The sequence below is a fragment of the Lemur catta genome, chromosome 16, assembly GCF_020740605.2.
Source record: "Lemur catta isolate mLemCat1 chromosome 16, mLemCat1.pri, whole genome shotgun sequence".
Classification (NCBI taxonomy): domain Eukaryota; kingdom Metazoa; phylum Chordata; class Mammalia; order Primates; family Lemuridae; genus Lemur; species Lemur catta.
This window is the reverse complement of record NC_059143.1, coordinates 17,213,645-17,238,751: the sequence shown is the minus strand read 5'-3', so window position 1 is coordinate 17,238,751 and position 25,107 is coordinate 17,213,645. Positions and strand designations below refer to the sequence as shown.

Sequence of the window (25,107 nt, the reverse complement as noted above, 5' to 3'; positions counted from 1 at the left end):
ACTACAAATTTATAAATGTTAAAACCAACAGCTGATAAGCAGAAACTTTATAAAAACGTGCACATATATGAGAGTTTATTTCTCAAATTCTTCAACTTACTATTAAGCATTAAACATGTGTCTCTTATATTGAACTTTAATGTAAGAAATAAGCGTTTATAAAATTGTGTACATTTCTAAGCACTCATGTACTTAAAAGACTTTTGTATTTTAGTGTTTGAAATCAATCCAAAGTTTTAAAAGTTTCTAAGAAATGTAAAAATGACTAAGCTGTATAAGAACTCTGAGATGTTATAAAAGAAACACTGATAAAACCTTATAGGAGAGATAAAATTAACTAGGAGAAAAATGAAGTTTTATGACAAAGGCAGAGAACACTGAAAAAGAGGGAACAGTTAAAAATGTTTAAAAAGGACAAAACATCACCAAATTAATAAAATGTGAATCATCAGCAAGGTATGAGCTACGCTAAATACAAAATAAAGGAATGACTCCGCACACTGCAATGTTAAAATATTGGGCAAATGACTTAAAGATAGTAAATATAATAATGTTTTATTAATAATTATTGACAGCTACTAGTTCAGTGAATGTTTCACTAGGTTTATCTGGTTTAACCCAATAGTCCCTTCAGCATCTCTTAGCCTTCCTCTTTCTCCCATATTTTTGCACAAAGAGAAGTTTTAGCTGATGTGGAAGTTGGAAGAAGGGGGCAGGAATAGGACCAGCCATACTGTCAACCACTGCTGACCACTGCCTGTCCCTCGACCTCCAATCCCATGATCGCAGGGGCCTGCAAAATACACACAACACATTCCCACTCCCTGCCTTTGCCAACTCAAACTCCAACTCACCTATCTCCTCATCACAACAGAGTTGCCCAATGCTCTTTTTTTTTTTTTTTTTTTTTTTGAGACAGAGGCTCACTCTGTTGCCCAAGCTAGAGTGCTGTGGCGTCAGCCTAGCTCACAGCAACCTCAAACTCCTGGGCTCAAGCAATCCTCCTTCCTCAGCCTCCTGAGTAGCTGAGACTACAGGCATGCGCCACCATGCCCAGCTAATTTTTTCTGTATATATTTTTAGCTATCCATATAATTTCTTTCTATTTTTAGTAGAGACGGGGTCTCGCTCTTGCTCAGGCTGGTCTCGAATTCCTGAGCTCAAACGGTCCACCCGCCTCGGCCTCCCAGAGTGCTAGGATTACAGGCGTGAGCCACCGTGCCCAGCCCCCAATGCTCTTTTATCTACTGCATACTTTAGGCAATAATTTTCAAGCTGGATAAGTTTCTATTACTACAAAATAAAAAAAGGAAATACATTTTGCTAGACAGTAGTGAACACTGAACATAGAAAGAAAAAAAAACCCTAGACTTTTGCAATCAATGTTATATCAAGATCTAAAAAACAAGGAAGAGGTGATGACTAAGAAAAATATAGTACTTTTGTGGCTACAAGTTTACAAAAATATTATTATCGATTCATAATTACACTGTTATTATTCACTGGAATAATTTGACTTCCAGGTTCAGGTATGTTTGGTTTGGTTTTGTTTTAATTTTCAAGTGTTACGGTTTTATGGACTTTTTGGTAGAGTTGAAAGGGCAAGATGAAAGCCAGATCTAATTCATTTAAGTGAGATCAAAACTAAAATTTGCAGAAGTAAGAAAATTATCTTTAAGAAGATATTGACTGATTGTGTGATGGTGTGGGTTGCTTTTTCATATGAAATATTTTCAGGAAAGCCTTCTGAAAACGCTTGTGACACAATGGGTACAAAAAAGGATTGACAAAGGAATTGAACCACTGAAGCCAGAATGCGATTTCATACCAATTCGATTTAGGACGCGTCTCTGGGAGGTAAGTTGAAAGAACAATTGTGAACAGAGAATATGGAGCCCAGCAAATGGCAAAAACAATTAGGAGAATGGCCAGTGACTTGGCTAATTTCCTGGCTCTGAGCAGTTCAAGATGTTCCCGTTGGTGAGAAGCTACAGAATCTGATGGGGAGAGGGAACTCATTTTGGAAGCAATTATATTGCTATTCTTCTGGGTTCTTAAGGAAAGCAAGAGACTGCTCTTTCTCCTCTGTCTCTCTGAATGAAGGGATGCTGCTGCTTCCTTTGGTGCAGGCAGAGATGTCCTCGAAAATAGTCCACATCTGAATGAGTGTCCACAGTGGCTGGAGGAAGCAGAGGTGATTCTAGAATGGCTTTGGCACCTAGTGAGATTACCACGCTTCCACAGGGTCCAGTAAATATTCAAGTTGAAATAAGTGACTAAGATGACCGGGACCAGGAATTCCAAGAATGAAGTGACAGCAAGGATGTACCAAATTGAAAAAAAGCCAGGTTCACACTCTTTATTCCCATTCTTCCAAGACTCAGAAATTAGAATCATTGGCCCATTGACTAAGAAGGCCAGCACCCACACAGCCACCATCTGAATGACAATCTTTAAGATCCCAGTGTGTTGAGCTCTGTAAGACACCTGAAAGAGACCAAATAAGTTATTTTCAATATAATGAACATATATTGATTGCATAAAGCATCCTATAAGCCCTCAGAAGTTCCAGGAATGAGCAAGAGGTGGGGACGATAACTACCCTGGATGTCATGGTGTGGACCAGGACAGAGGGTTCAATTTCAGTGGAGCCTGGGCCAAGACGCAGACTTTCTTAACAGTTTTCAAGGGGAAGACTATAACCCTCAAGGTTAAACTTCCGACACTACAGAAAATGTCAAGACCAATATCTAAAATAAGAAAGCAATTTTTCCTAATTGATACTAATCTGAATGTCAAACAACTGACATTGGGTGCATCTTATCACAATATTTCTCAATTTGCAGGCTGAACCAGCATTTTTTTAATTGACATAGAATAGTCAATGTCAGAATGCATCACCCATAGTAAGTAGGTATTGTTTGATGATGTTTCATCAAACAAAGCAATATATCTTTGGGAATACAGATATACATAGAGAGAAACACATGTACTGAATCCATGTAAAATGCATTTCTCACTGTGATGCCAGTCAAAAGAATGGCAGCCATTGCCTTATCTGACTCCAATATTCAGAAAGAATCTATTCTGCAGTTTATGCTGAGACTTCAAGGTGGGATCAAGAAGAGAAAGAAGAACTCTTGCATCACTCCCAAGAAGGTCAAGCACAAACAGAAAGACGTTTCAACCTGCCACAGAGAAACACTACATTGTCATTGAGCATTACCAAATCACTTCTTGGTATGAACATGACCACGTGACAAATACAACGCCTAAGCTGTGATGATCAACCACTTTGAGAGACAGTGGCTAATGGCATTGGCTTGTTTAAGGGTGAAGAATGTTCTAGCTCCACTTGGTCACAAGGACAGGCTCCTATAAGGGAAAATGAGATTCTACAAGTGAGGATTGCCCTCAGGTCACAGGATCTGCAATTTTTGTGTCAATCCTCAAATCTTTAAGAATATCTTCTACATCTAAAGACACCTAAGGCCAGCCACCCTTTATGAGGGATAAATGTATGAACCAAAAATTTTTTTAAGGGGACCTGCAACAGACAACCTTTCTGAACCCCGTTTAGATCAGTAAGGTTCCTTCCAGCTCCAATGTCGCATGTTTCTCTGATTTCCTTACTCGCAGGAAAGGAAATGATCTACCCTTGAAATTGGAACATGCCTCCCTTTTCACCGTCTCTCATGTACCATTTTCTCTGTGAGTTTTTCAGTCTCATTCTACTGTGGTTTCTCATTTTCTTAAAGGGTTGCAACATTGCACGGCACTGTCTTTCTCTGATGGATTGTACATGCTGAGAAGGGCTCACCAATCGGCTGGAGGTAAGAGGAAGCTAGTTAATAATTGGGGGGAAAAAAACACTAAGTTATTTGTTAAAACTGTAGGGAAGCGTTTTATTTTGTTTTTTTCCTCAAATTACTGGTGTTTCTGAGGCTGAGCTAAAATGTATATGGTACTGACCACAAGCTGCCATATAGGATATACTTTTTTGCCTTCTGCTTCCTGTGCCACTAATTAATACATCTCTTGCACTAAATCTAATGATTATAAAGATGGTAACAATACCCAGATGGTCATAAAACTGCATTTAGTTTTTTAATTGCTCTGTGCAGCCTTTGTAATGATATAATACAATATGCTGGAAAGTAATCTCTCTTCCATTATGCATAAGGTCAATTGAGATAATGGACATCCAAGGGGTTTGCAGAGGGGATGTTGATCTCTTCATCTCTGGGGAGCACGTTTGATAGACAGTTCAAGCATTGCTTGAATCCAGACCCAGGCTGGTTGGAGTAGCCTCCCTGCAATGTCATAGCCTAGGTCCTGCCCACCACAGAGTATGACCATTATTCAGTACATTGACTCTTACCCTACTTTTTCCCCTACCCCGATAAAATATCCCAACATTCTGCCAGTCAGGTTTTTTTCTTTGAGGCCAAGCAGCCCACTGGAATTTTCTGGTGTTAATATTGAGATGGGATTGCAGGACTATTCTAAGTGACTGTTGTGGGTTTGAATTGCTCCCCGCCAAAAAGATATGTTGAAGTCCTAACCCTCTAGTAGCTGTGACTATGACCTGATTTGGAAATATGGCACTTGCAGATATAATCAAGTTAATACGAGGTAATAATAACCCAATGTGACTGGTGTCCTTATAGGAAGAGAAAACAGGAGACACGGACACATGGGGAAAACACCATGTGATGACAGAGGCAGAGAGGGGAGTGACACATCTGCAAGCCAAGGAACGCAAGGGATTGCTGGTAACACCAGAAGCTGAAAGAAAGGCATGGGGCAGGCTTGTTCTAGAGCCTTCCAAGAGAGGATGGCCCTATCAACACCTCCATTTTAAACTTCCAATCTCCAGAACTGTGAGAGAATAAATTCCTGTTGTTGTAAGCCACCCATGTGTGGCCTTTGTCACGCCAGCCCTAGCAAACCAACACAAAACCCCAGCCAGTCCTCCCATCGCAGTCTTGATTTTACTGTCACGTTTCTTTCTCCATCTGCAGGTAAAGAAATGTTCTTCTCTATCTTAATTCTGTGTACATTTTAATTCCCATTCCTCCGGCTGTCTTCTAGCCCTGCTGTTTGCTTTCCCACTCAACTCTTTATCCAGCCACACGGAATCTGCCCTTCCAGAAGACTCTCTGAGCACTGGAATTGTGTCCTGCCATCTGCATTGAGCTTTTCTGTTCCAAATCATTGTCTGATTTCCACTTCCCAGGCCCAGCCCCTGCCGCGCTGTCTTCTCTATTTTCAGCTGCAGTAAGAGTTCACCTTCCCCACTCCCACTTCCTCTGAGCTCCCAGGGGTCTACGAAGGCCTCCTTCTGGTTTCATGGCTGTGTTTGAACTATTGGCCAACAGAGGTGCCGGTGCTGCCTGAGTACCCCTGCCAGCATTCATGCATTCATTTGTGGAAGCCCCGTTACGTATCAACTCTGCTGTGTAGTCGGGACCAGGAATCTAGCAGACCCATCCCTCACCAAGTTCACCACCTGTATTGCCAGAATTCCTCAGGACAAGACCAGGATTAAAAAAAAAATCCACTTTTCTTCTGGGCATCATCATTCCTCACATTCCTCATCTCTCTGGAACTTCTAAGCACTTTTTTTTTTTTTCATTTAGAGACAGGGTCTCCCTCTGTCACCTAGGCTGGAGTGCAGTGGCAAGGGTCATAGCTCACTGCAGCCTCAAACTCCTGGGCTCAAGTGACCCTCCAGCCTCAGCCTCCCAGGTAGGTGGGACTACATGTGCACACAACCACGCAAGGATAATTTTTTTATTTTTTTGTAGAGACTGGGCCTTGCTCTTGCTCAGTCTGGTCTTGGACTTATGGCCTCAAGTGATCCTCCCACCTCGGCCTCCAGAATAGCTGAGACTGTAGGTACATAGCACTATGCCTAGCTAATTTTTCTTACTTTTTTGTAGAATTGTGGTCTCGATATGTTGCCCAGGCTGGTTTCCAACTCCTAGCCTCAAGCAATCCTCCCACCTCAGCTTCCCAAAGTGCTAAGATTACAGGCATGAGCCACCATGTCCAGCCAAACCTTTAAGCACTTTTTCTAACTAGGCAAGCTATCCCTTTTCTGCCCACAAACCTAAGGATAGTCTCAAAATCTTGGACATGCATAAAGGAAGTCTTAGGAACATCCAGTGGAAATTAAAGAGAAATGTTAACCCAGAAAGAAAGGAAATTTTTTTTTTTTTTTTTTTTTTTTTTTTTTGAGACAGAGTCTCGCTCTGTTGCCTGGGCTAGAGTGCCGTGGCATCAGCCTAGTTCACAGCAACCTCAAACTCCTGGGCTCAAGCAATCCTCCTGCCTCAGCCTCCCGAATAGCTGGGACTACAGGCATGCGCCACCATGCCCGGCTAATTATTTCTATATATTTTTAGTTGTACAGATAATTTCTTTCTATTTTTAGTAGAGACGGGGTCTCGCTCTTGCTCAGGCTGATCTCGAACTCCTGACCTGAAGTGATCCTCCTGCCTCGGCCTCCCAGAGTGCTAGGATTATAGGCGTGAGCCACCACGCCCAGTCTAGAAAGGAAATTTTTAAAGTATAAATGGAAAAGATTCTGAATTAGAGCACTCTTTGTCAAACATTTGACTGTGACCTAAAGTAAGAAATTTATTTTATATCATAACCAAGTACATATACAGAAGTATTCATAAAACAATACTTACTTTTATTATGTGCAAGGTACTCAGATATTTTCTGCTCTAATTTTTTATTCTGTTCTATTCTGTTCCATCCCATATTTTTGCTTTTAAAAAAAAAAGCAACTGGCTACAATCCATGAATTGAATACATGATTCAAAAATGGCTCAAGACTTGTCGGTTGAAATATATGAGATCACAGGCATCTGAATTGCTAACTCAAACTTATCGGCATTCCCTCCCTAGTTTGACCAATACAAACTGCAGTGGACCTGGTGCCAAGGAAGTACCCAATGCCAAGTGTCGGAGATAGCTGGCTGTCCCACCACATCTGCTCTCCCCTTCTTCTCCCTGGCCATATAGTGGCTCATATGACACCACGTTTCCCAGCTTCTGTTGCAGAGATATGGGACCATGTGACCAAGCTTCACCAATAAAATTTGAGTGGAAATGGCTGTACGATTCTGCACTACTTGGTTAAAAGAAAATCCCTTGCTCTGGACTTCTGCCCTTTCCCCTTCCTGTCTAGAACCTAGTGTGACAAGAACCTCACCTTGACCATGCAGTGGAGGCTAATGGCGAGAGCAGGAGCCAGCAAACTACCACCCTTGGAACAAATGTGGGTCACCACTTGTTTGGGTTAATGAAGTTTTATTGGAACACAGCCAAGTACATTTTTTTTTTTTATTTATCACCTATGGCTGTGTCTGTGCTACAATGGTAGATGTGAAGAGTGGCAACAGAACACATTAGGTCCTGCAAGCCAATAATATTTACTCTCTGGTAAAAGTTTGCCAGTTCCTGCCCTGGAGGGTACAGAGCTACCTTGTTAGCAGGGTCCCTGGGTAAGTTCCTTCCTGGAGCAGCACCTCCCACCTTTCCTAGACTGTTCTGTGAGAGAAAAATAAACTTGTATCTTGCTTGAGCCTCAGCATTTTGGAGTCTCTTTGTTACAGCAGTTTAACTTTGCCTTATCTCATACACCCTCCCAATCCCGTTGGCCTCCAGGCTGCACAGTTCTCCCAGGCCAGAGCTGTCACTGTCCTCTCAATGTCACCAGCACAGCACTTAGTCCACTGCACTGAACCCATCTGTTTCTGGATCTGCCTCCACATAGATTATTACACTCCTCGAAATAGAGACTCTGCTTATTCACTTCCATGTCCCAGCCCTCAGCAAAATGCCTGTCACACCCCCGTCCCCCAAAGATTTGGGTTTCTGAGACTCATGAGTGAAAGAGGTTTCCTGTCCAGGTCTCAAAGATTCCAGATCACTGTCCCATAATTCTGTGCCCACCCCCTTCCTGACAGCAACTTTATTTTCTCCTTTGTTCTGTTGCTGAGAAATTTAGTTTACTTAAGAATTATCACTAACAGTGATGAGACTATACCAAACCATGAATAAGTTCAGACTTTCTTGGCATGGGTTCTAAAAGGGCATCAGGACTTGATCTTTCTGGCTGATCCCACTGTATAACCTACAGCTTCCCTGTATACTGTCTTTCCCTTTTGCCGTTCAGAACTGGTTTTGTCATCACATTCAAAACTCTGCAATTCTTTCCACTTGCCCATCAACTTCCATTCTGAGAAAAACACTGAGGTCTCAGTATGTCTATGGAGTGGAACTGATAAGCCTACTGTGAACATGCATATGCAATCTACTGTGGATTCCGTATACCACTTCTGACAACTTGCCTTGGTTTTCTTTGCCACCGTCCCATTTTAGCGGAACACAGGGGGTGACTTTTACCCAAATCACACAAACTAAGCGCCAACGAGAGCGTTGTGCCAGATAACAGAAGAATAGGGCTCCTCTAAGTTTTGTCAATTAAATTAAAAAATAAGTCTTAAAAATGTTTTTGCTTGGGGACCCAAAATAAACATTTATATAATCTTCTAAGGAAGATGAATTAACGTTTTCACTTACAGCATTCGAGACTGACTGGTATCGATCATAGCTGATGAGGACAATGTTATACACAGATGCCGTACACAAAAGATAGTCAGTAACGAGCCAAAATGCACAGATTTCACTTCCAAATTCCCATTTAAACAGCTTGTGAGGGATGTACAAAGGGATGGAGATCACACCTGCACAGGGAAAAAAATAACGGTAAAAAAAAAATAGCACACATCAATGAATACAGAGCAGCAGATTTTAACGGGTGCACAACACAATGATATATCTGAGTGCACTAAAATGGTTTGATTATAATTTAGAAATTCATAATATTTTATCAAGAAGCTCAGGACTAATTTCCTACACACTCTTTAAATTCCATTTTATAGTATCTGTTGTGAACAGTGTGCAGTCAGCCCTCCATATCCAGGTGTTCTGCATCTGTGGACTCAACCCAACTGCAGATTGAAAATATTTGGAAGAAAATATGTACAGACTTTTTTCATGTCATTATTTCCTAAACAATACAGTATAACAACTATTTACACAGCATTTACATCATATTAAGTATATCAAGTAATCTAGAGATGATTTGAAGTCTGCAGGAGGATGTGCATAAGTTACGTGCAAATACTGTGGTATTTTATATCAGGGACTTGAGCTTCTGCAGATTTTGATATTAAAGGGGGGTCCCAGAACCAATTCCCCATGGGTACCAAGGGATAGCTGTACCTTCAATGGCTCCTTATGACTTTCCAAATTCAATAGAGATCCTGACCTGTATTTCCAGCCATACATAGCACAAATCATCTTTAGGTTCTTCATGGTCCAATCCAAGCAGGATGGACCACCCTTCCCCCAAACACATCCCACATTTGCACATCTCTTTCTCACAGCCTGCATCATTCTTCATAGAATGTCTTCCTGTCTTCTACTGAGAAGTCTATTCACTTCCTTCTCATTCTTCAGGAAGGTCAAAAAATGACGTCCTCCTTCTTGGAACGTCCTCTGCTGAAGTGACCTCTCTGTCCTCTGTACTCCCAGGAACTTTGCTTGTCTCTCTCTCTAGTGGACGAATTACATTCTACTTTATATCATGGTCATCTTTTTAATTTGTCTCTCCTGAGGATTACGACCATGTCGCAAAGCAATGTTTGGATTTCCTATGACATCTAGAGTTGGCCAATGACATGTACATTTAACTTAAATTAATAACAGCTAATAGGTAATGTATGATTACCATATGCCAGACATCGTGCCATGTGCATTACAGGTGTTATCTTGTTTAATCTTCATAGAAAGTTTATGTGGTAGGGACCATGCTGAGTTAACAGTTAAAGAACCCATAGCTTAAATAGAAACATAGTTCAACCAAGGTCCACTCAGCTAGTCAGTGAAAACTGGACTTGAAACCAGGCAATGTGATTTCAGAACCTCTGACGTTGACTAAGACTCTTCACTGAATGAGGAAAGAGATAAGCTTTACCACAGTGATTCAGGCCAGCACAGAGACTGCTTAACTGTGAAAAACAACTAACCCCAGCTCTTTTCCCTTTAGCTTTCAGGGGGTTTTAATTGCACTAACATTTAAGATAGGTGTCACTACTTGCTGAGAATATGATCTGTTAAGTGGAAACTCCGTTGAAATCTTATTTCGTTGAGTATCTTCATATTTTATCAAGTACTTGCAAGGAATTCCCATGTTTTGTATGAGAACCAAATTAGCCTATCATTAAGAATAATAGTAAGGCCGGCGCGGTGGCTCAGGAATGTAATCCTAGCACTCTGGGAGGCCGAGGCAGGTGGATCGCTCGAGGTCAGGAGTTAGAGACCTGCCTGAGCAAGAGCGAGACCCCGTCTCTACTAAAAATAGAAAGAAATTATCTGGCCAACTAAAAATATATATAGAAAAAAAATAGCCGGGCATGGTGGCGCATGCCTGTAGTCCCAGCTACTCGGGAGGCTGAGGCAGGAGGATCGGTTGAGCCCAGGAGTTTGAGGTTGCTGTGAGCTAGGCTGACAGAGTGAGACTCTGTCTCAAAAAAAAAAAAAAAAGAAGAAGAAGAGTGAGACGCTGGTCATTATTCGCCTCCCAGACACAGCTGACTTGAAGGTTAGAGCGAGGGGTGGGGGTTACTTACTCCCTGCTCGGAATTACGCGAAAGAAGAAGGGTGCATTCGAAACCCCAGGAGCTGCTTCAAATAGCAGTTAGCTTAAAACAGGCTCCTGTCTAATCCCTTGTCTCGCTGTCACCCTGTGTTCTATGTGACGTTTCCGTATGTGTCACTCTCACTCCTCTCTCTTGTTGAGCAACAAAGATGTCTGTGGCTCATTCCGAAGGAGTTTCAAAAAAGTGAATCTGAGCTATTTCTCTGATATGCCCACCCACGTCTTAGTGTCTCTACAGCTTCTATCCTGGAATTGTGTTTCTGGGTCACAGAGGCGTGATAAGCAAAACTAAGAGCCAGTTCCTTGAAAAGAGCAATAATCTCTTGGCATGTCTGATTAAGGAATAAAAAAGTGAGAGGAAACAAATAAACTACATGAAAAGAAGGTGATGAAGGAAAGAAAAAAAGGAGGTGAAAGAACTGAGGAAGGAAAGAAGGAAAGGGAAATAGGATAAGAGGAAACGCCCTGTGAGTCCCCAGCCTGCCCCCACCTCCCCACTCTCACCTCCTACCGTCCTCCACACCCCACTCCCCCCACCTGCCCCTCTGGCCTCAGGGCCTTTGCACTTGCTGTTCCTTGGCATGAAATGCTCTTCCCCTAGCTCCTTCGGTTTGCTCCAATGTGTCTTTCTCAGCCAGCCCTAGCTCTGAAGTTTAAAACTGCAACCCTGGCCCTTGTGCACTCCCTCTCCCTCATCCCTGCTATATTTTTCTCAGTAGCAATTATCACTCTCTAAAATGTTGTATAATCTTATTGACTTATTTTAATGGTTTATTGTCCTCGCCGTTCCCCTGCTCCCAGTAGAAGTAGAAGCACCATGAGGGCAGGGATTCTCATCTGCATTTTCATTGCTGTGTCCCCAGCACCTCAGAGGGTGCCTGCTTCCAAATAAACAATGGTTGCACGAATGAACAGATGAGGATGGGGAAGCCATTTTGCTTTAGATTTGCCACCCATCTGGTATTGCCCCTTCTTTCTAAGCCAGCTAAGAAGTGACACCTTCCATGACAAAATGATAATCAAAAGGTGGGGGAGATAAAAGACCCTGTTAGTCCTCTGGGCCACCAGAGGGGTGTGTGGGTGACGGTGAGTGCCCAGAGGGTGTTGTGGACTGCGTGTTTGTGCATCCTCCCTCCCCACGTTCATGCATTGGAGCCCTAACCCCCAGTGTGGCTGTATTTAGAGATAAGACTTCTAAGGATGAAACGAAGGGTAAATTATGTCATATGGGTAGGGCCCTGATCCAAGAGGAATAGTGTCCTTATTAGAAGAGACAACAAAGAGCTCACTCACACTCAGAGAAATGCCATGTGAGAATGTAACGAGAAGGCAGCCGTCTGCACACCAGAAAGAGAGCCCTCACCAGGAACCAAATGTGCCAGAACCTTGATCTGGGACGTCCCCACCTCTAGAACTGTGAGAAAATAAATGTCTGTTGTTTAAGCCATCCAGTCTATGGTATTTTGTTATGGTAGCCAGAGCAGACCAATATGGAGGGCAAGAGAAGAGTCTCGAACCCCGGTATGAAGGTATGAAAGATAAACGTTGCCATCCTGAAAATCTGGTTAAGGCTCTGTTGGCAGCAGCCATCTCTTGCCCCTGAAGATCCTGTCCGGGCATCTATCACATGGTCATATAGACCAAACTACCCACAGATGGAAACACTGGTCACACGATATCAATATTATAGATAGTGATGTACATGTAGATAGTATATTTTTCCCAGAATAGTGTAGAGATGAGATCTATTTATTTATCACCCAGTATAGCTAGTACGTGAATTTTTCTTCAATAAATCTTTGTTTTCCAGACAGTAAATTCAGCCTGGGAAGTGAGGTACTCAGGAGCCACAAAATTAGATTTTCGACGGGAGGCCAGTTCTCACACCGGTGAGCAGAGTGAGTTCAGCCAGAAAGCTCACAAATCCGAGTGTGTGTGAGGCCCCAATCTGCCCTGCCATCGTTACACGGCTCTGGAGCTCTGGGTCTCATGACCCTGAATATTAAGAATCGCTGCTTTACGGCTATATAAAACCTCTCACCGCTTCTCCCCTTGCCCCACCACCCCCTCTGTGCTTTCCTCCAGGCTCAGAACTGAAAGGCTAACAGAGGAGAAAGAACAGTGTTGGCAGAAAACTCAACTCTTGTTACAAAAAGTTCTCAAGGAATGCCTTCATTCTTTTTTTTCTAGACGGAGTCTCTCTCTGTCCCCTGGACTAGAGTGCAGTGGCATCAGTCTAGCTCACAGCAACCTCAAACTCCCGGGCTTGAGTGATTCTCCTGCCTCAGCCTCCCGAGTAGCTGGGACTACAGGCACACACCACTATGCCCAGCTAATTTTTCTATTTTCAGTAGAGACGGGGTCTCACTCTTGCTCAGGCTGATCTCAAACTCCTGACCTCAAGTGATCCTCCCACCTTGGCTGCCCAGATTGCTAGGATTATAGGCATGAACCACCGCACCTGGCCATGTCTTAATTCTTGTGTCATGGCCCATATTGTGTTAAATAAGCACACCTCTGGACAAAGCTGGCAGGAGGCAGCGGAAACGTGGAACATGATCCCAGCAGATTAATGGAGACTCTGACCTGAACCCGACTCCTCTCATCAAGAGTAAAAACAATCATCAGAATTCCCTCCCCACCCACCCGCTGATGGAGGGAGACCACCAGGACCACTGAATAACTACATCTGCAGGGCTGCAGGCCACATCTCCAGGTTGTGGTGCTCAGGCCCTTCATGGTGGGGCTACCATGGTGCTGTCCTTGGGCCTGCCATGAGGACATTCTGATCTGGAACCATCTTTGTTCAAGAGCTTCGGGCCCCAGGCTCTCAGCTGTTTCACCCCATCCTTCCTACCACAGGGTAATCAGGGCCTGGCTTCCTTTGGGTTAGTCGAAACACATCCTCTATTTTAAGTGCTGATTGTCATCTAAAAGTTGCAAGATTCTGTGAAGGAGGAAGAGATAAGTGTATTTATAGTGGAATATTCTCTACGTTTGCATAAATATACTTGTGTATCTGTGCATGTTTATGTGAGCATAGAGAACGATGTGGAAGGATCTACACCAAGCAGTGAAGGTTGCTTACGTGGAGGGATAGAATTTGAGGAGGGAAATGGGGAGATTAATGCATTTTTAAAACATTTCTCTATTGGTTAGCTCCCTTTATCTGTGAGCCTGTAACTTCTATGCCATGAGTCCTAAATCAATCTCTCCAGCCAGAAGATTCCTCCAGAACTTTCCACAAAACATCAGAACCGTAGCTGCCCACTCCCAATGGGCCTTATTTCTATTAAGAGTCCCCTACTTTTTCAATCCCAGAAACCCAATCTTCAACTCCTTCTTATCTTTCTCCTGGCCGACCCCACCCTTTGCAGCTCTGCCTCCTGCCCGTGCTGTCTACTCTCACCCTAGCCCAAATGCCAACTACCTGACTTCTGTCTAGATTGCTGCAGGGTGGTCTCTGAAACCATGCTGTCCCACGCCCCCGCGGCCCCACCTCCTACGGCTCTTCTGATGCCCCAAGGTATGGCTTCCATCCATCCAATCACTCACCTATTTTAAAATCCTTAAATTTCTACATGGCCTGTTCCATAAACTCCACTGCAGACCCACGCTGGTATTCAAAGGCCTTCACTATGTAAATTCCAGCTTCATCCCTACTGCTCCCCTACACCCATCTGCACACCAGCCAGCTCCAAGCTCACCCCTAGGAAGGCGGCACAGCGATTTTCTACCTGCATGCCTTTGCTGAGTCTTGCAATACTCCTCTCCTCCCTGTCTCTGCCTGTGGAAACTCTATCCATCCTTCCAAGTTCACCGCAAATGCCACTGTCCACTAACTAAATGTGCTTTATTCCTCCTCTGAGTGCCCATAGCCCGTGTTAGGTCTTTACAGGGTCTCACATTGTTCTTTACTGCTATAGTCATTTGTGAACTCCTCGTATCCACTCCACTACATTGAGACCTTACTGAAGGAAGAGACTCACCTACTCTTCTATAGATCCCCTGACAGTACCTGCACACCTAACAGTATTTACACATTATAGATACTATACTAACATTTGTGACCTGGGTTTGGGGGCCACATATCTGCAGAGAAATCAAAAGAGAAGGGGACTAACATTTGTTGAGCAACCACTGTGTCCCAGGCAATGAACTAAATATTCTATGAGTTTTGTTTCATTTTAACATAAATGCAAGCTTTATGTAGCTATAAACAAAATAATCTGTGCAAGATTAGATTATACTAGAAACTCCTATCATCAGCTGACATTTCTGCAATCTACTTATTGTGATAAGCATTGCTAAAGGTGTTAACCATCAGGCAGTGAAAAATTACAAAACTGCATGTTTTCAAAAGAGATTAATTTGATTTCTATGATCTCTTACAATTATATAATGCTTTGATACCATATAATATGCAAGGTAGTTTAGTGTCGGGTATATTTGATGATATTCTACACCATATCATAAAATAATACTATTAACCATATTGTTTAATTGACCTGAATATCCCATTTTCTGATTGTGTTAGCTACTAGCAAATATATAAATGTATTTCCTATTACTCTAACACTGTAGAAACTAAATTTACTTAAAGAGGAATATTTCTACTCATAAGTCTAAACACACAAGGAAAACAGCTACAGAAACAAATAACTTTTGCACTAAGACAGTTTTAGAGCTCTTCTGGACTTATTTTTATTCCATAAAAAGAAAATAAGCTGTTTTCGAATGAAAATTCCCTTACCACACTGATTTACATATGTATTAATATAACATTCCATTAAAGTTCCATATAGTCTCATCCACACTTAATACTTAAACTTTGTGTTTTTAAATTTCCCCCATCTCTATTATTTCTCTGCTATTTCCCCTGAAATAACAAATTTAGAAATAAATTACAAATGGAAAAGATTATCTTAAATAAAGACATGTAACTTACCCACAAAGAAGTCAGAAATGGCCAAGTTAAGAAAAAAATAATTACTTCGATGTCTGAGATTTTTGTCCACCACAAAAGCTAAAATGACCACAGCATTTCCTAGCACTGTAGCAAAAGCTAGTAAGTACATAAAAAATGCTAAAGCAATATCAGTGCTTGGTAATAAATTAATTGTGCTATTGGCATCTGACATCATGCCAAACAATGAAGAAGCTCAGTATACCAAATTAATCCAGCCAGACAATTCTGACAAGTACGTTTTTCAATCAGGTTCCTAAAATATATAGTCTCCTGCACAAAACAACATTTCTGTAATCTAGTGCTGATCTCATAGTACTTCCTGATTCTTGATAAAGTAAACCTGTGGTAACAGTTTCTCTTTAACTGACACTGAAAATGTATTTCCAAAATACAGTGAAATGTTTTACCTTAAACATTTTAATGTGATTTATCCATTTTTGTTAATATTATATAATATCTATAAAATATAATTGATATATGGCTAATAAATTGGGCTGTAATGAGATTCTTTTTTTCTTTTCTTTTTCTTTTTTGAGACAGGGTCCCACTCTGTCACCTGGGCTAGGGTGCCGTGGCATCATCATAGCGCACTACAACCTCAAACTCCTAGGTTCAAGACATCCTCCTAGGCTGGGCGCAGTGGCTCACGCTTGTAATCCTAGCACTTGGGAGGCCGAGGCAGGTGGATCGTTTGAGCTCAGGAGTTCAAGACCAGCCTGAGCAAGAGCGAGACCCCATCTCTACTAAAAATAGAAAGAAATTACATGGACAACTAAAACTATATAGAATAAATTAGCCAGGCATGGTGGCGCATGCCTGTAGTCCCAGCTACTCAGGTGGCTGAGGCAGGAGGATCGCTTGAGCCCAGGAGTTTGAGGTTGCTGTGAGCTAGGCTGACGCCATGGCACTCACTCTAGCCCAGGAAACAGAGCGAGACTCTGTCTCAAAAAATAAAAAATAAAAAAGACATCCTCCTAGCTCAGCCTCCCAAGTAGTTGGGACTGCAGGTGTGCACCACCACGCCCGGCTAATTTTCCAATTTTTTGTAGAGACAGTCTCACCGTTGCTCAGGCTGGTCTTAAACTCCTAGGCTCAAGCAATCCTCCCACCTCAGCCTCCCAAAGTGCCAGGATTACAGGCATGAGCCACCATGCCCAGCAGAGATTCATTTTTTAAAACTCATATAGATCCAGTGAAATAGTCACTTCTGGCCACGATGGAGTAACAGGGGCTGAATTTCACTGTTCTATCTGAAACAACCAAACAACTGGACACTGGACATTAAGCAATGAAGGACAATGATCCCTGAGAAAAGGGTTGAGCCCTGCAGTTGCTCCACCTTCCTGTCTTGAGAGAGTTTCCAGGGCATGGGCAGGGAGGGGAAATCAGGCAGAGCCCCGCAGACTCCCTGGCATGAGGAAGAGGAGCTGAGAGTCAGGAGTACCAGAGAGGTCTCAACTACAGGCCACACTGAGAACTCCAGAGACCTGCAGAGTTCCACCTCCAGTACTCAAGTCTTCACCAGAGCACTGATCAATACTGTGGAAGAAATGTTCTCAGGCAAGGAAAAGAACTAGTCAAAAAGATTCAAAGGAACAGAACCCAGTACTCAAATAGGGTTAGATATAGTGCCTGCTCCCATCAGCCAAGCAGGAAAAGCTCATAATTCGTGAGGCAGTGGGCAGTATACTCAGAGGGGTCTTGCCTCAGAAGTTGGGAATAGTTAGCCCTATACTAAGCATTTCTTGGGTCCTGCCTAGCAATCTGAAAAGCAAGACCTGAAAGGATCAAACTTAATTGCAGGTAACTTAATTGCAGCCTTGAACCCAGCTCAAGAATATTGAACATAAAAATATTCAGTCCCGGCTGGGCGCGGTGGCTCACGCCTGTAATCCTAGCACTCTGGGAGCCCGAGGTGGGAGGATCGCTCGAGGTCAGGAGTTAGAGACCAGCCTGAGCAAGAGTGAGACCCCGTCTCTACTAAAAATAGAAAGAAATGATCTGGACAGCTAAAACTATATATAGAAAAAATTAGCCGGGCATGGTAGCACATGCCTGTAGTCCCAGCTACTCCGGAGGCTGAGGAAGGAGGATCGCTTGAGCCCAAGGGTTTGAGGTTGCAGTGAGCTGTGATGACGATGATGCCACTGCAACCTACTGGGGGCAACAGCGTAAAACTCTGTCTCAAAAAAAATAATAATAATTATACATCATGTGTGACAGAGAAGGGAGGGCCTTCTAACACACACACACAAAGGAGAAAACATAATAATAAAAAAAAGAAAGAAAGAAGACTTTTTGTAACACAAGTTAGAAAAAGATTTGCCACCTTCAATAAATTTAAATAAATTCAAATAGAGTACACAGAATGAAAATCTGAGCTTTGTACCTGACCAACTCTGCTTTCACACAAAGTGAGAGAGAATGAAATCTGGCCCAACATGATTCCTTATTATTCTTTTTCCTGAATGTTATCTACCTGGCAGCCTACTTCCATAAAGGCAGGTCCCCTCAACCAAAGGCCACAAGGCAAGATCCCCAGGGTTGCCGGGTTGCTTTCTCTTCCCGCATGAAATTACAAAAAGTAGTGCAGATTACCACACACACATAGAACAAATCCCTCATTACACTCTGGGCTGACCCACCCAGTGCCCCTTCATAATCTTATCTACAATGGTTGCAGTCGTCTTGTTTACTTTCTGCACCTTATCTTACACTACAGACAAAGTCAGCAATGCATTTATCAGCGTTTCTTTCCTTCCCTCTTCATGCAGATTGCTCTCTGGAGTCTCTAGTTTCAGACGCTGGAATTACATAAAACAGCCACTGTACTGCTTTTGTAATAACAAGGCCTTGAATGTTGACTAAACATAAATATTGGCTATTTTTGAAAGGGACTTTGTAATTGTGGAAGAATGTAAAAAAAATCCTAGTGCCCCTTGTTAGTGAATTTTTAATGACTGATGCAAAGAAGTGTAGAGGTTGAGGAGAGTGGAAGATGAGTTCCTACTCATTGAGATTTTTAAAAAAAAGATCATTAGCAATAATTTTCATGCTATGAATGGAAAAATAATAAAATCAACCCAGTTTTAAGTCATGACTGTCTATTTAATGTGTTTTTTATCTTTATGAAATACATTTTTAAAAACCACAGGTACCATCTTGCACACAAGACTGCCAGCTGTAGAATTACAAGACAAGCACAAAGGAGGGGAAAAAAAAAAAAAAAGAAAACAAGACTTCCAGCTGTATAAATACAGTTAAATATATATATATACATATATATATATAAACAGGATATCCAAAAGGATTTTGAAACAAATTGTTGAAACCTATGATCAACTTATTGTAAGTTGTCTGTTGTTGTACAACTTAAATATTATAAAAATTTAAAATTTAGGCTGAGCACGGTGACTCACACCTGTAATCCTAGCACTCTGGGAGGCCGAGGCGGGCAGATTGTTTGAGCTCAGGAGTTGAGACCAGCCTGAGCAAGAGCGAGACCCCGCCTCTACTAAAAAAAAAAAAAAAAATAGAAAGAAATTATATGGACAACTAAAAATATACATATAGAGAAAAATTAACCGGGCATGGTGGCACATGCCTGTAGTCCCAGCTACTCGGGAGGCTGAGGCAGGAGGATTGCTTGAGCCCAGGAGTCTGAGGTTGCTGTGAGCTAGGCTGATGCCATGGCACTCTAGCTCGGGCAACAGAGTGAAACTTTGTCTCAAAAAAAAAAAAAAAATTTAATTTGCTAGTGTGCATGTTCATTCATTACCAACTACCTTGCAGCTATCGAAACCCTATGATCTTTCTGGTATATTGATTTATTAAGTTTTCACACTTTACTTTTACAGAATGGATTAGGATTGTTAATGTCCAGGTAACACAACATTAGCAATTTTACTGAAACAAATGACAAAGGAAATACATGTCATGATATAATCCTGTGGTGGACCCAGAATATCCTGGCTCAGTTTGTAAACTGGTTTTCTACTCTTCTACAAGTATGTGCAGTTAGAAATGCACATAGTTGTGTTGTCTTCAAAATATTGAAATAAAACCAGAGTATCTGCCAACATGATTTTAGGAAATAAATTCTTCATTGGGATGTGAATTTAATCATTTTTTTTCTCTTACACATGAAATTATATTAACAAAACTAGACACTTATTAAAGCTGAACTTGTGAATCATTTTAACAAGAAAACTTTTCAAAATTCATATTGTTTCAAATACTGCATATAATTTCCCTATGCTTTTCAATATGTTTTGGGGATTGATTTACAACTTAATTGAAAATGCATTTTACAGAATGCACTCTACATATTTGAGGTTTTTTTTTTGTTTGTGTGTTTTTGCTGATGCCTATTTTTAATAATACAAATTATTTTGGAACATATGACACAAGAATCTTCATACCTTTGTTTTATAAAACCATTGTCCAAGAGGGGAACAATCACATATATTTTTGATTTTTAACTTTTAGATATCATTCAAATAGCATAAAATTCACCCCTTTAAAACTATATAATTCAGTGGTTTTTAGTATATTCACAAAGTTGTGTAACTGAGTTCCAGAACATTTTCTTCACCCCAGAAAGAAAACCTCATACCCATTAACAGTCACTCCCGACTCCCTCACCCCCACCGCCTCCCGTACTCCCTGGTAACCACGAATCTACTTTCTATCTCTATATATTTGCCTATTCTGGACATTTCCTACAAATAGAATCATACACTATGTGGTCTTTTGTGATTGGCTTCTTTCACATAGCATGTCTTCAGAGTTTATTCATGTTGCAGCCAGAATCAGTACTTCGTTCCATTTTATTGCTAAATAAGATTCCGTTGTATGGGCATGCCACATTTGGTTTATCATTCATCCATTGATGAGCATTGGATTGTTTCCACTTTTTGGCTATTATAAATAATGTTGCTATAACATTCATGTATAAATTTATGTGTGGATATGGTTTCAATTCTGTCGAGTATATATACTCGAGAGTAAAACTGCTGGGTCAAATGGTAACTGTCTAACTTTGTGAGGAACTGCCAAACTGTTTTCCAAGGCAGCTGCACCATCTCACATTCTCATGTACAAGGGTATGTTACAAGGGTTCAAATTTCTTCAAATCCTTCCCAACATTGCTTATTTTCTGTTTATTACTATTATTATTATTATTACCCATCCTAGTGGGCATGAAGTGGTATCTCACTGCGGTTTGATGTGCATGTCCCTAATGACTAACAATGTAGAACATCCCTTCATGAGCAGGTTGGCCATGAAATAGAACCAAAAAAAGCCCCAGAAAATAAGCCAAAAAAATTCAACAGGCATATTTATGAAGGAGTATGAGAATATAGATCTATGCCAATGGCTCACCCTGTTATCCAATCTATCATCAGATTCTCATTTTGCCTCCTAAATATTTTTAAAGTGCATCTATATATTTTCATCTCCATTGCCATGATCCTGGGCCAAACTACCACCATCTCTGTATGACTGCAATAGTTAGTCTCTTAAATGCTTCTCATCTTCTGCTTTTGTTACTGTTCAATCCATTCTCTACCTAGCAACCAGTTACCTTCCTAAATTACAAATCTGATTGGTCACCCTTCTGCTTAACCACCTTCAGTTTTTCACACTGTTCTTTTCATCAGGGTCTCCTGCATGGCTGACCAGCTACCTAACTTTTGCATCTCACAACCCTTCATTTTCTCCATGCAAAAGTTCTTCATAAATTTATAGTCAAAAAATGAACTATAAGGAAGGTCCTGCCACCATTGCCATTCCTCAGATCCTGTAATTTCAAGTGGGATTTTTTTCTTGCACTCATCATCCCCCTCCCTGCCCTTTGGACAACCTCCATCGGCTACTCCCAGTGGAGCTTTCTGCCCCTGTCCATAGTTAAAACAACCATTACTGCCCTAGACCACTCAGGGTCCTATTACTTTTTTAAAAAAATGGGGTAAAATACATGTAAGATTTACCATCTTTATCATTTTTAAGTGTAGAGTTAGCATTGGTACTGTCACATTGTTGTACAGCCAATCTCCAGAACTCTTTTCATCTTGCAAAAGTGACCTCTACCAATTAAACAACTCCCCATCCTCCCCTCCAGCCAGATCCTGGCAAGCACCATTCTACTTTCTGTCTCTATAAATTTGACTCCTCTAGGTCCCTTATATACATAGAACCACAGAGTATTCGTCTTTTTGTGACTGTCTTATTTTACTTGGCATAATGTCTTCCATGTTGTTGCATACATCAGAATATTTTTCCTTTTTATGGCTGAATAACATCCCATTGTATGTATACACCATTTTATTTATCTAATCCGCTGGCCAACCCAGACACTTGGGTTACTTCCACCTTTTGGCTATTGCAAATAATGTTGTTATGAACACAGGTGTACAAATACCTCCTCAGGAATGTTTTCAGTTCTTTTTGGTATATACCCAGCAGTGGAATTGCTGGATCATATGGTAATTCTATTTTTAATTTTTTGAGAAATCACCATACTGTTTTCCATAGTGGTTGTACCATTTTACATTCCCAACAGTGCATAAGGGTTCCAGTTTCTCCACATCCTTGCCAACACTAGTTATTGACAGTAGCCATCCTAATGGTTGTGAGATGGCATCTCATTGTGGTTTTGATTTGGATTTATCTAAAAATTAGTGATGTTGAGCATCTGTTCATGTGCTTGTTGGCCATTGGTATATCTTCTTCAGAGAAATTCAAGTCCTTTGCCCGTGTTTTAATTGGGTTGGGATTTTAGTGTTGTTGCTGACTTGTAGGAGTTCTTTACATATTCTGGATATTAACCCCTTATCATATATATGATTTATAAATATTTTCTTCCATTCTATAGGTTGCCTTTTCACTCCGTTGATTGTAGCCTTTGATGCACAGAAGTTTTTAATTTTGATGTAATCCAATTTATGTATTTCTACTTTTCTTGCCTGTGCTTTTGCTGTCATATCTGATGAGTCTTATTACTTTTTAAAGCATTTTTTACTACAATCAGAGATAAAACTAAAAATGGAAAAGAAATACTGAGTTTAAAGAAAAAGTTTCCCAAAAGAGTCAATACAGATGCCAAATTTATCCATACTGTGGCCTCATTTTTTTTGGAACTCTATGCTTTCTGTTTTCTTCTCCATGATGCAATTTGAACATCTAGTTCAAACCTATAGACAGTTTTCTTCTGTACATTCTAGATTCTTAGCTCTGTCAAATTGTTCAACCCTGCCAGCATTCCTTGACAAAGTCTCTTCCTGCCTTAAACCTAAATCACCTTTTGCCTTCAAGCTGTGCTGTTGTACAACTCTATAGATGTGTTTCTCATTGAAAGGAAAAAAGACTCATTTGATGCTTCTCATCCACACCCTCCCGCACATCCAGCTAGTGGAGAATCAGGGCTATACAGCCAACGTTCTTCTCTGCATTCCACTGCTGGCTTCCTGACTCACTTTCCTGTCTGGTCTGCAAAGAGCCCTCTACTTTGACTTGAAATCCTCCCATAATGCTTACTTGGTCACTTCTTTTTTCCACTTTTTTCAGGGAAGTGTCTATGGGTTCAGTCTTCGGGAAATCCTAGATTCTCTGATTTCTGGCTTCTCCTTTGCCCAACCTAATGCATCTGGGTTCCACCAGAACCAAGACATTACATCCAGGCAGGCAGCATTCAGCAGGCAGCTACAGCAAAGGGCACCATGTAAATGATTAAGACAGCAGAGCAACAGCAATGAAGGGAGCCGGGGCATCTACGTGGAAGGTGAAATAGCTTCCCAACCAGGAAACCAGGTTAGATTTGAATGGCACTTTCATCTACCCAATTCCCCAAGGCCTGGTACCTGAATGCCAGTCTTAACTCCTCTTTCTCCCTCAGAATTCATATCTAATCACCAAGTCCTCTCCATCCTACCTCCTAAATATATCTTAAATCCATTCACTTCCATCCATCTCCACTAGAGATAGATAGCTCAGTTCAGGCCATCATCTCTCACATAAAGAGATCTCTTGATAGCCACAAGCTTACTGATTACACACCAATCTGATTTCACTTCTTATCTAATGATGAACATACTAACCATCAATTACTGAGGTCCTACTGTGCGCAAAGGGTTCACCTAGTAACATTTCACACATTATCTCATTTCATTCAACCCTCTAAAAATCCTATGAGGAAGGGTTATTAGCCCCATTTTTACAGATAAGGAAAATAAGGCTCTGTGAAATTAAGTAACTTGTCCAACATAGCATCCATGTTCAAGGCATGGAAGCAAAACTTAAATCCAACTCTAATTTCAAAATCTACCTCAACTTGATTACAAATACATATTTGTGATTCATCTCTTACCTCCTATGGAGTATACAACTCAAAATCTCAGCTGAAAGTGTAAAAAAAAAAAACGTTCTCTAGACTTAGAAGCCAAAATGCTGTCTTGGTATTATACTTTAGGACTCTTCCTTTCTTGGTGGTCTACAACAGGGCTTGGCAAACAACAGCCCACAGACCAGTTTGGCCTATAAGCTAAGAATGGTTTTTACATTTTTACATGGTTGAAAAAAGTCCAAAGAATAATATTTCATGACACATGAAAATTGTATCAAATTCAAATTTCAATATTCATAGTTTTACTGGAACATAGCCACACCATTCACGTATTGTCTATGGCTGCTCTCATACGACAATGACAAAACTGAGAAGCTGTGACAGACTGTATACCTCATGAAGCCTAAAATATTTAATATCTGGCTGTTTACAGAAAACATTTGTCAGCCCTAGTCTATACTCCTTGACTAGATCCAGAGTTCTCTCTTATTTCTCCCTAACTAAGCAGTCTTTTGATATCACCCCATGGCCTGCTTAGACACATGTGCTAAGTCTTACCTCCTCATTAGCTTCCCAGTTCTGACCAAGTGGTTTGCTCTGCCCTGCTCTGAGCCATGTCTGCCCAGCATGACAATAGGAAAGATGACTGCAAAGATGACATTTGCAAACAAGTGTCATCAATGACAGCCACCCAATTCCTTATAACACTTTTCAAAACTCAGTACAGAAAAGTGAGATAACTTGTCCAAGCTTGCAAGACTAGTAAAAAGCAGACATAGGATCCAAACCCAACAGTCACGTTTCAGAGCCCTGGCTCTTAACTACTGTATTATATTGTCTAAGTCGACATTGGGGTTATGTCGGCTTTTTAATTGACCCAGACAGGGAGGAATTATAACCCACATTTTTACCAGTTAGAAAACTGAGGGCAAAAAAGATGAAGGTCTCAGATAAATTCACAGATAATATTCCAGTGGGGTGGGGATGGAGTGCTGAAATTTACAGACTGGGTCATCAGATATGTGAAACTGTAAATTCATTTCTCTGTAT

At 41.2% G+C, this 25,107-nt stretch overlaps 1 protein-coding gene across 1 annotated transcript; it reads right to left on the bottom strand.

Annotated features, from left to right (window-relative positions):
• Positions 1-1,598: 1,598 nt before the first annotated feature.
• Positions 1,599-15,922, bottom strand: HRH4 (histamine receptor H4). The gene is made up of 3 exons (XM_045527569.1): positions 15,693-15,922; positions 8,602-8,765; positions 1,599-2,487 (listed from the first exon to the last, which is right to left on the bottom strand). The coding sequence occupies exons 1-3, from the start codon at positions 15,886-15,888 to the stop codon at positions 1,675-1,677; spliced, it is 1,173 nt and encodes a 390-aa protein (XP_045383525.1). The 5' UTR covers positions 15,889-15,922; the 3' UTR covers positions 1,599-1,674.
• Positions 15,923-25,107: the final 9,185 nt, after the last annotated feature.

Coding starts and splice junctions, on each gene's coding strand:
- HRH4 (XM_045527569.1), bottom strand. CDS start 15,888: ATGATGTCAGATGCCAATAGCACAATTAATTTATTACCAAGCACTGAT. Junction 8,766..15,692: donor CATTTCTGACTTCTTTGTGG/GTAAGTTACATG, acceptor TTCCCTGTGCAG/GTGTGATCTCCATCCCTTTG. Junction 2,488..8,601: donor ACCAGTCAGTCTCGAATGCT/GTAAGTGAAAAC, acceptor GGTCTCTTTCAG/GTGTCTTACAGAGCTCAACA.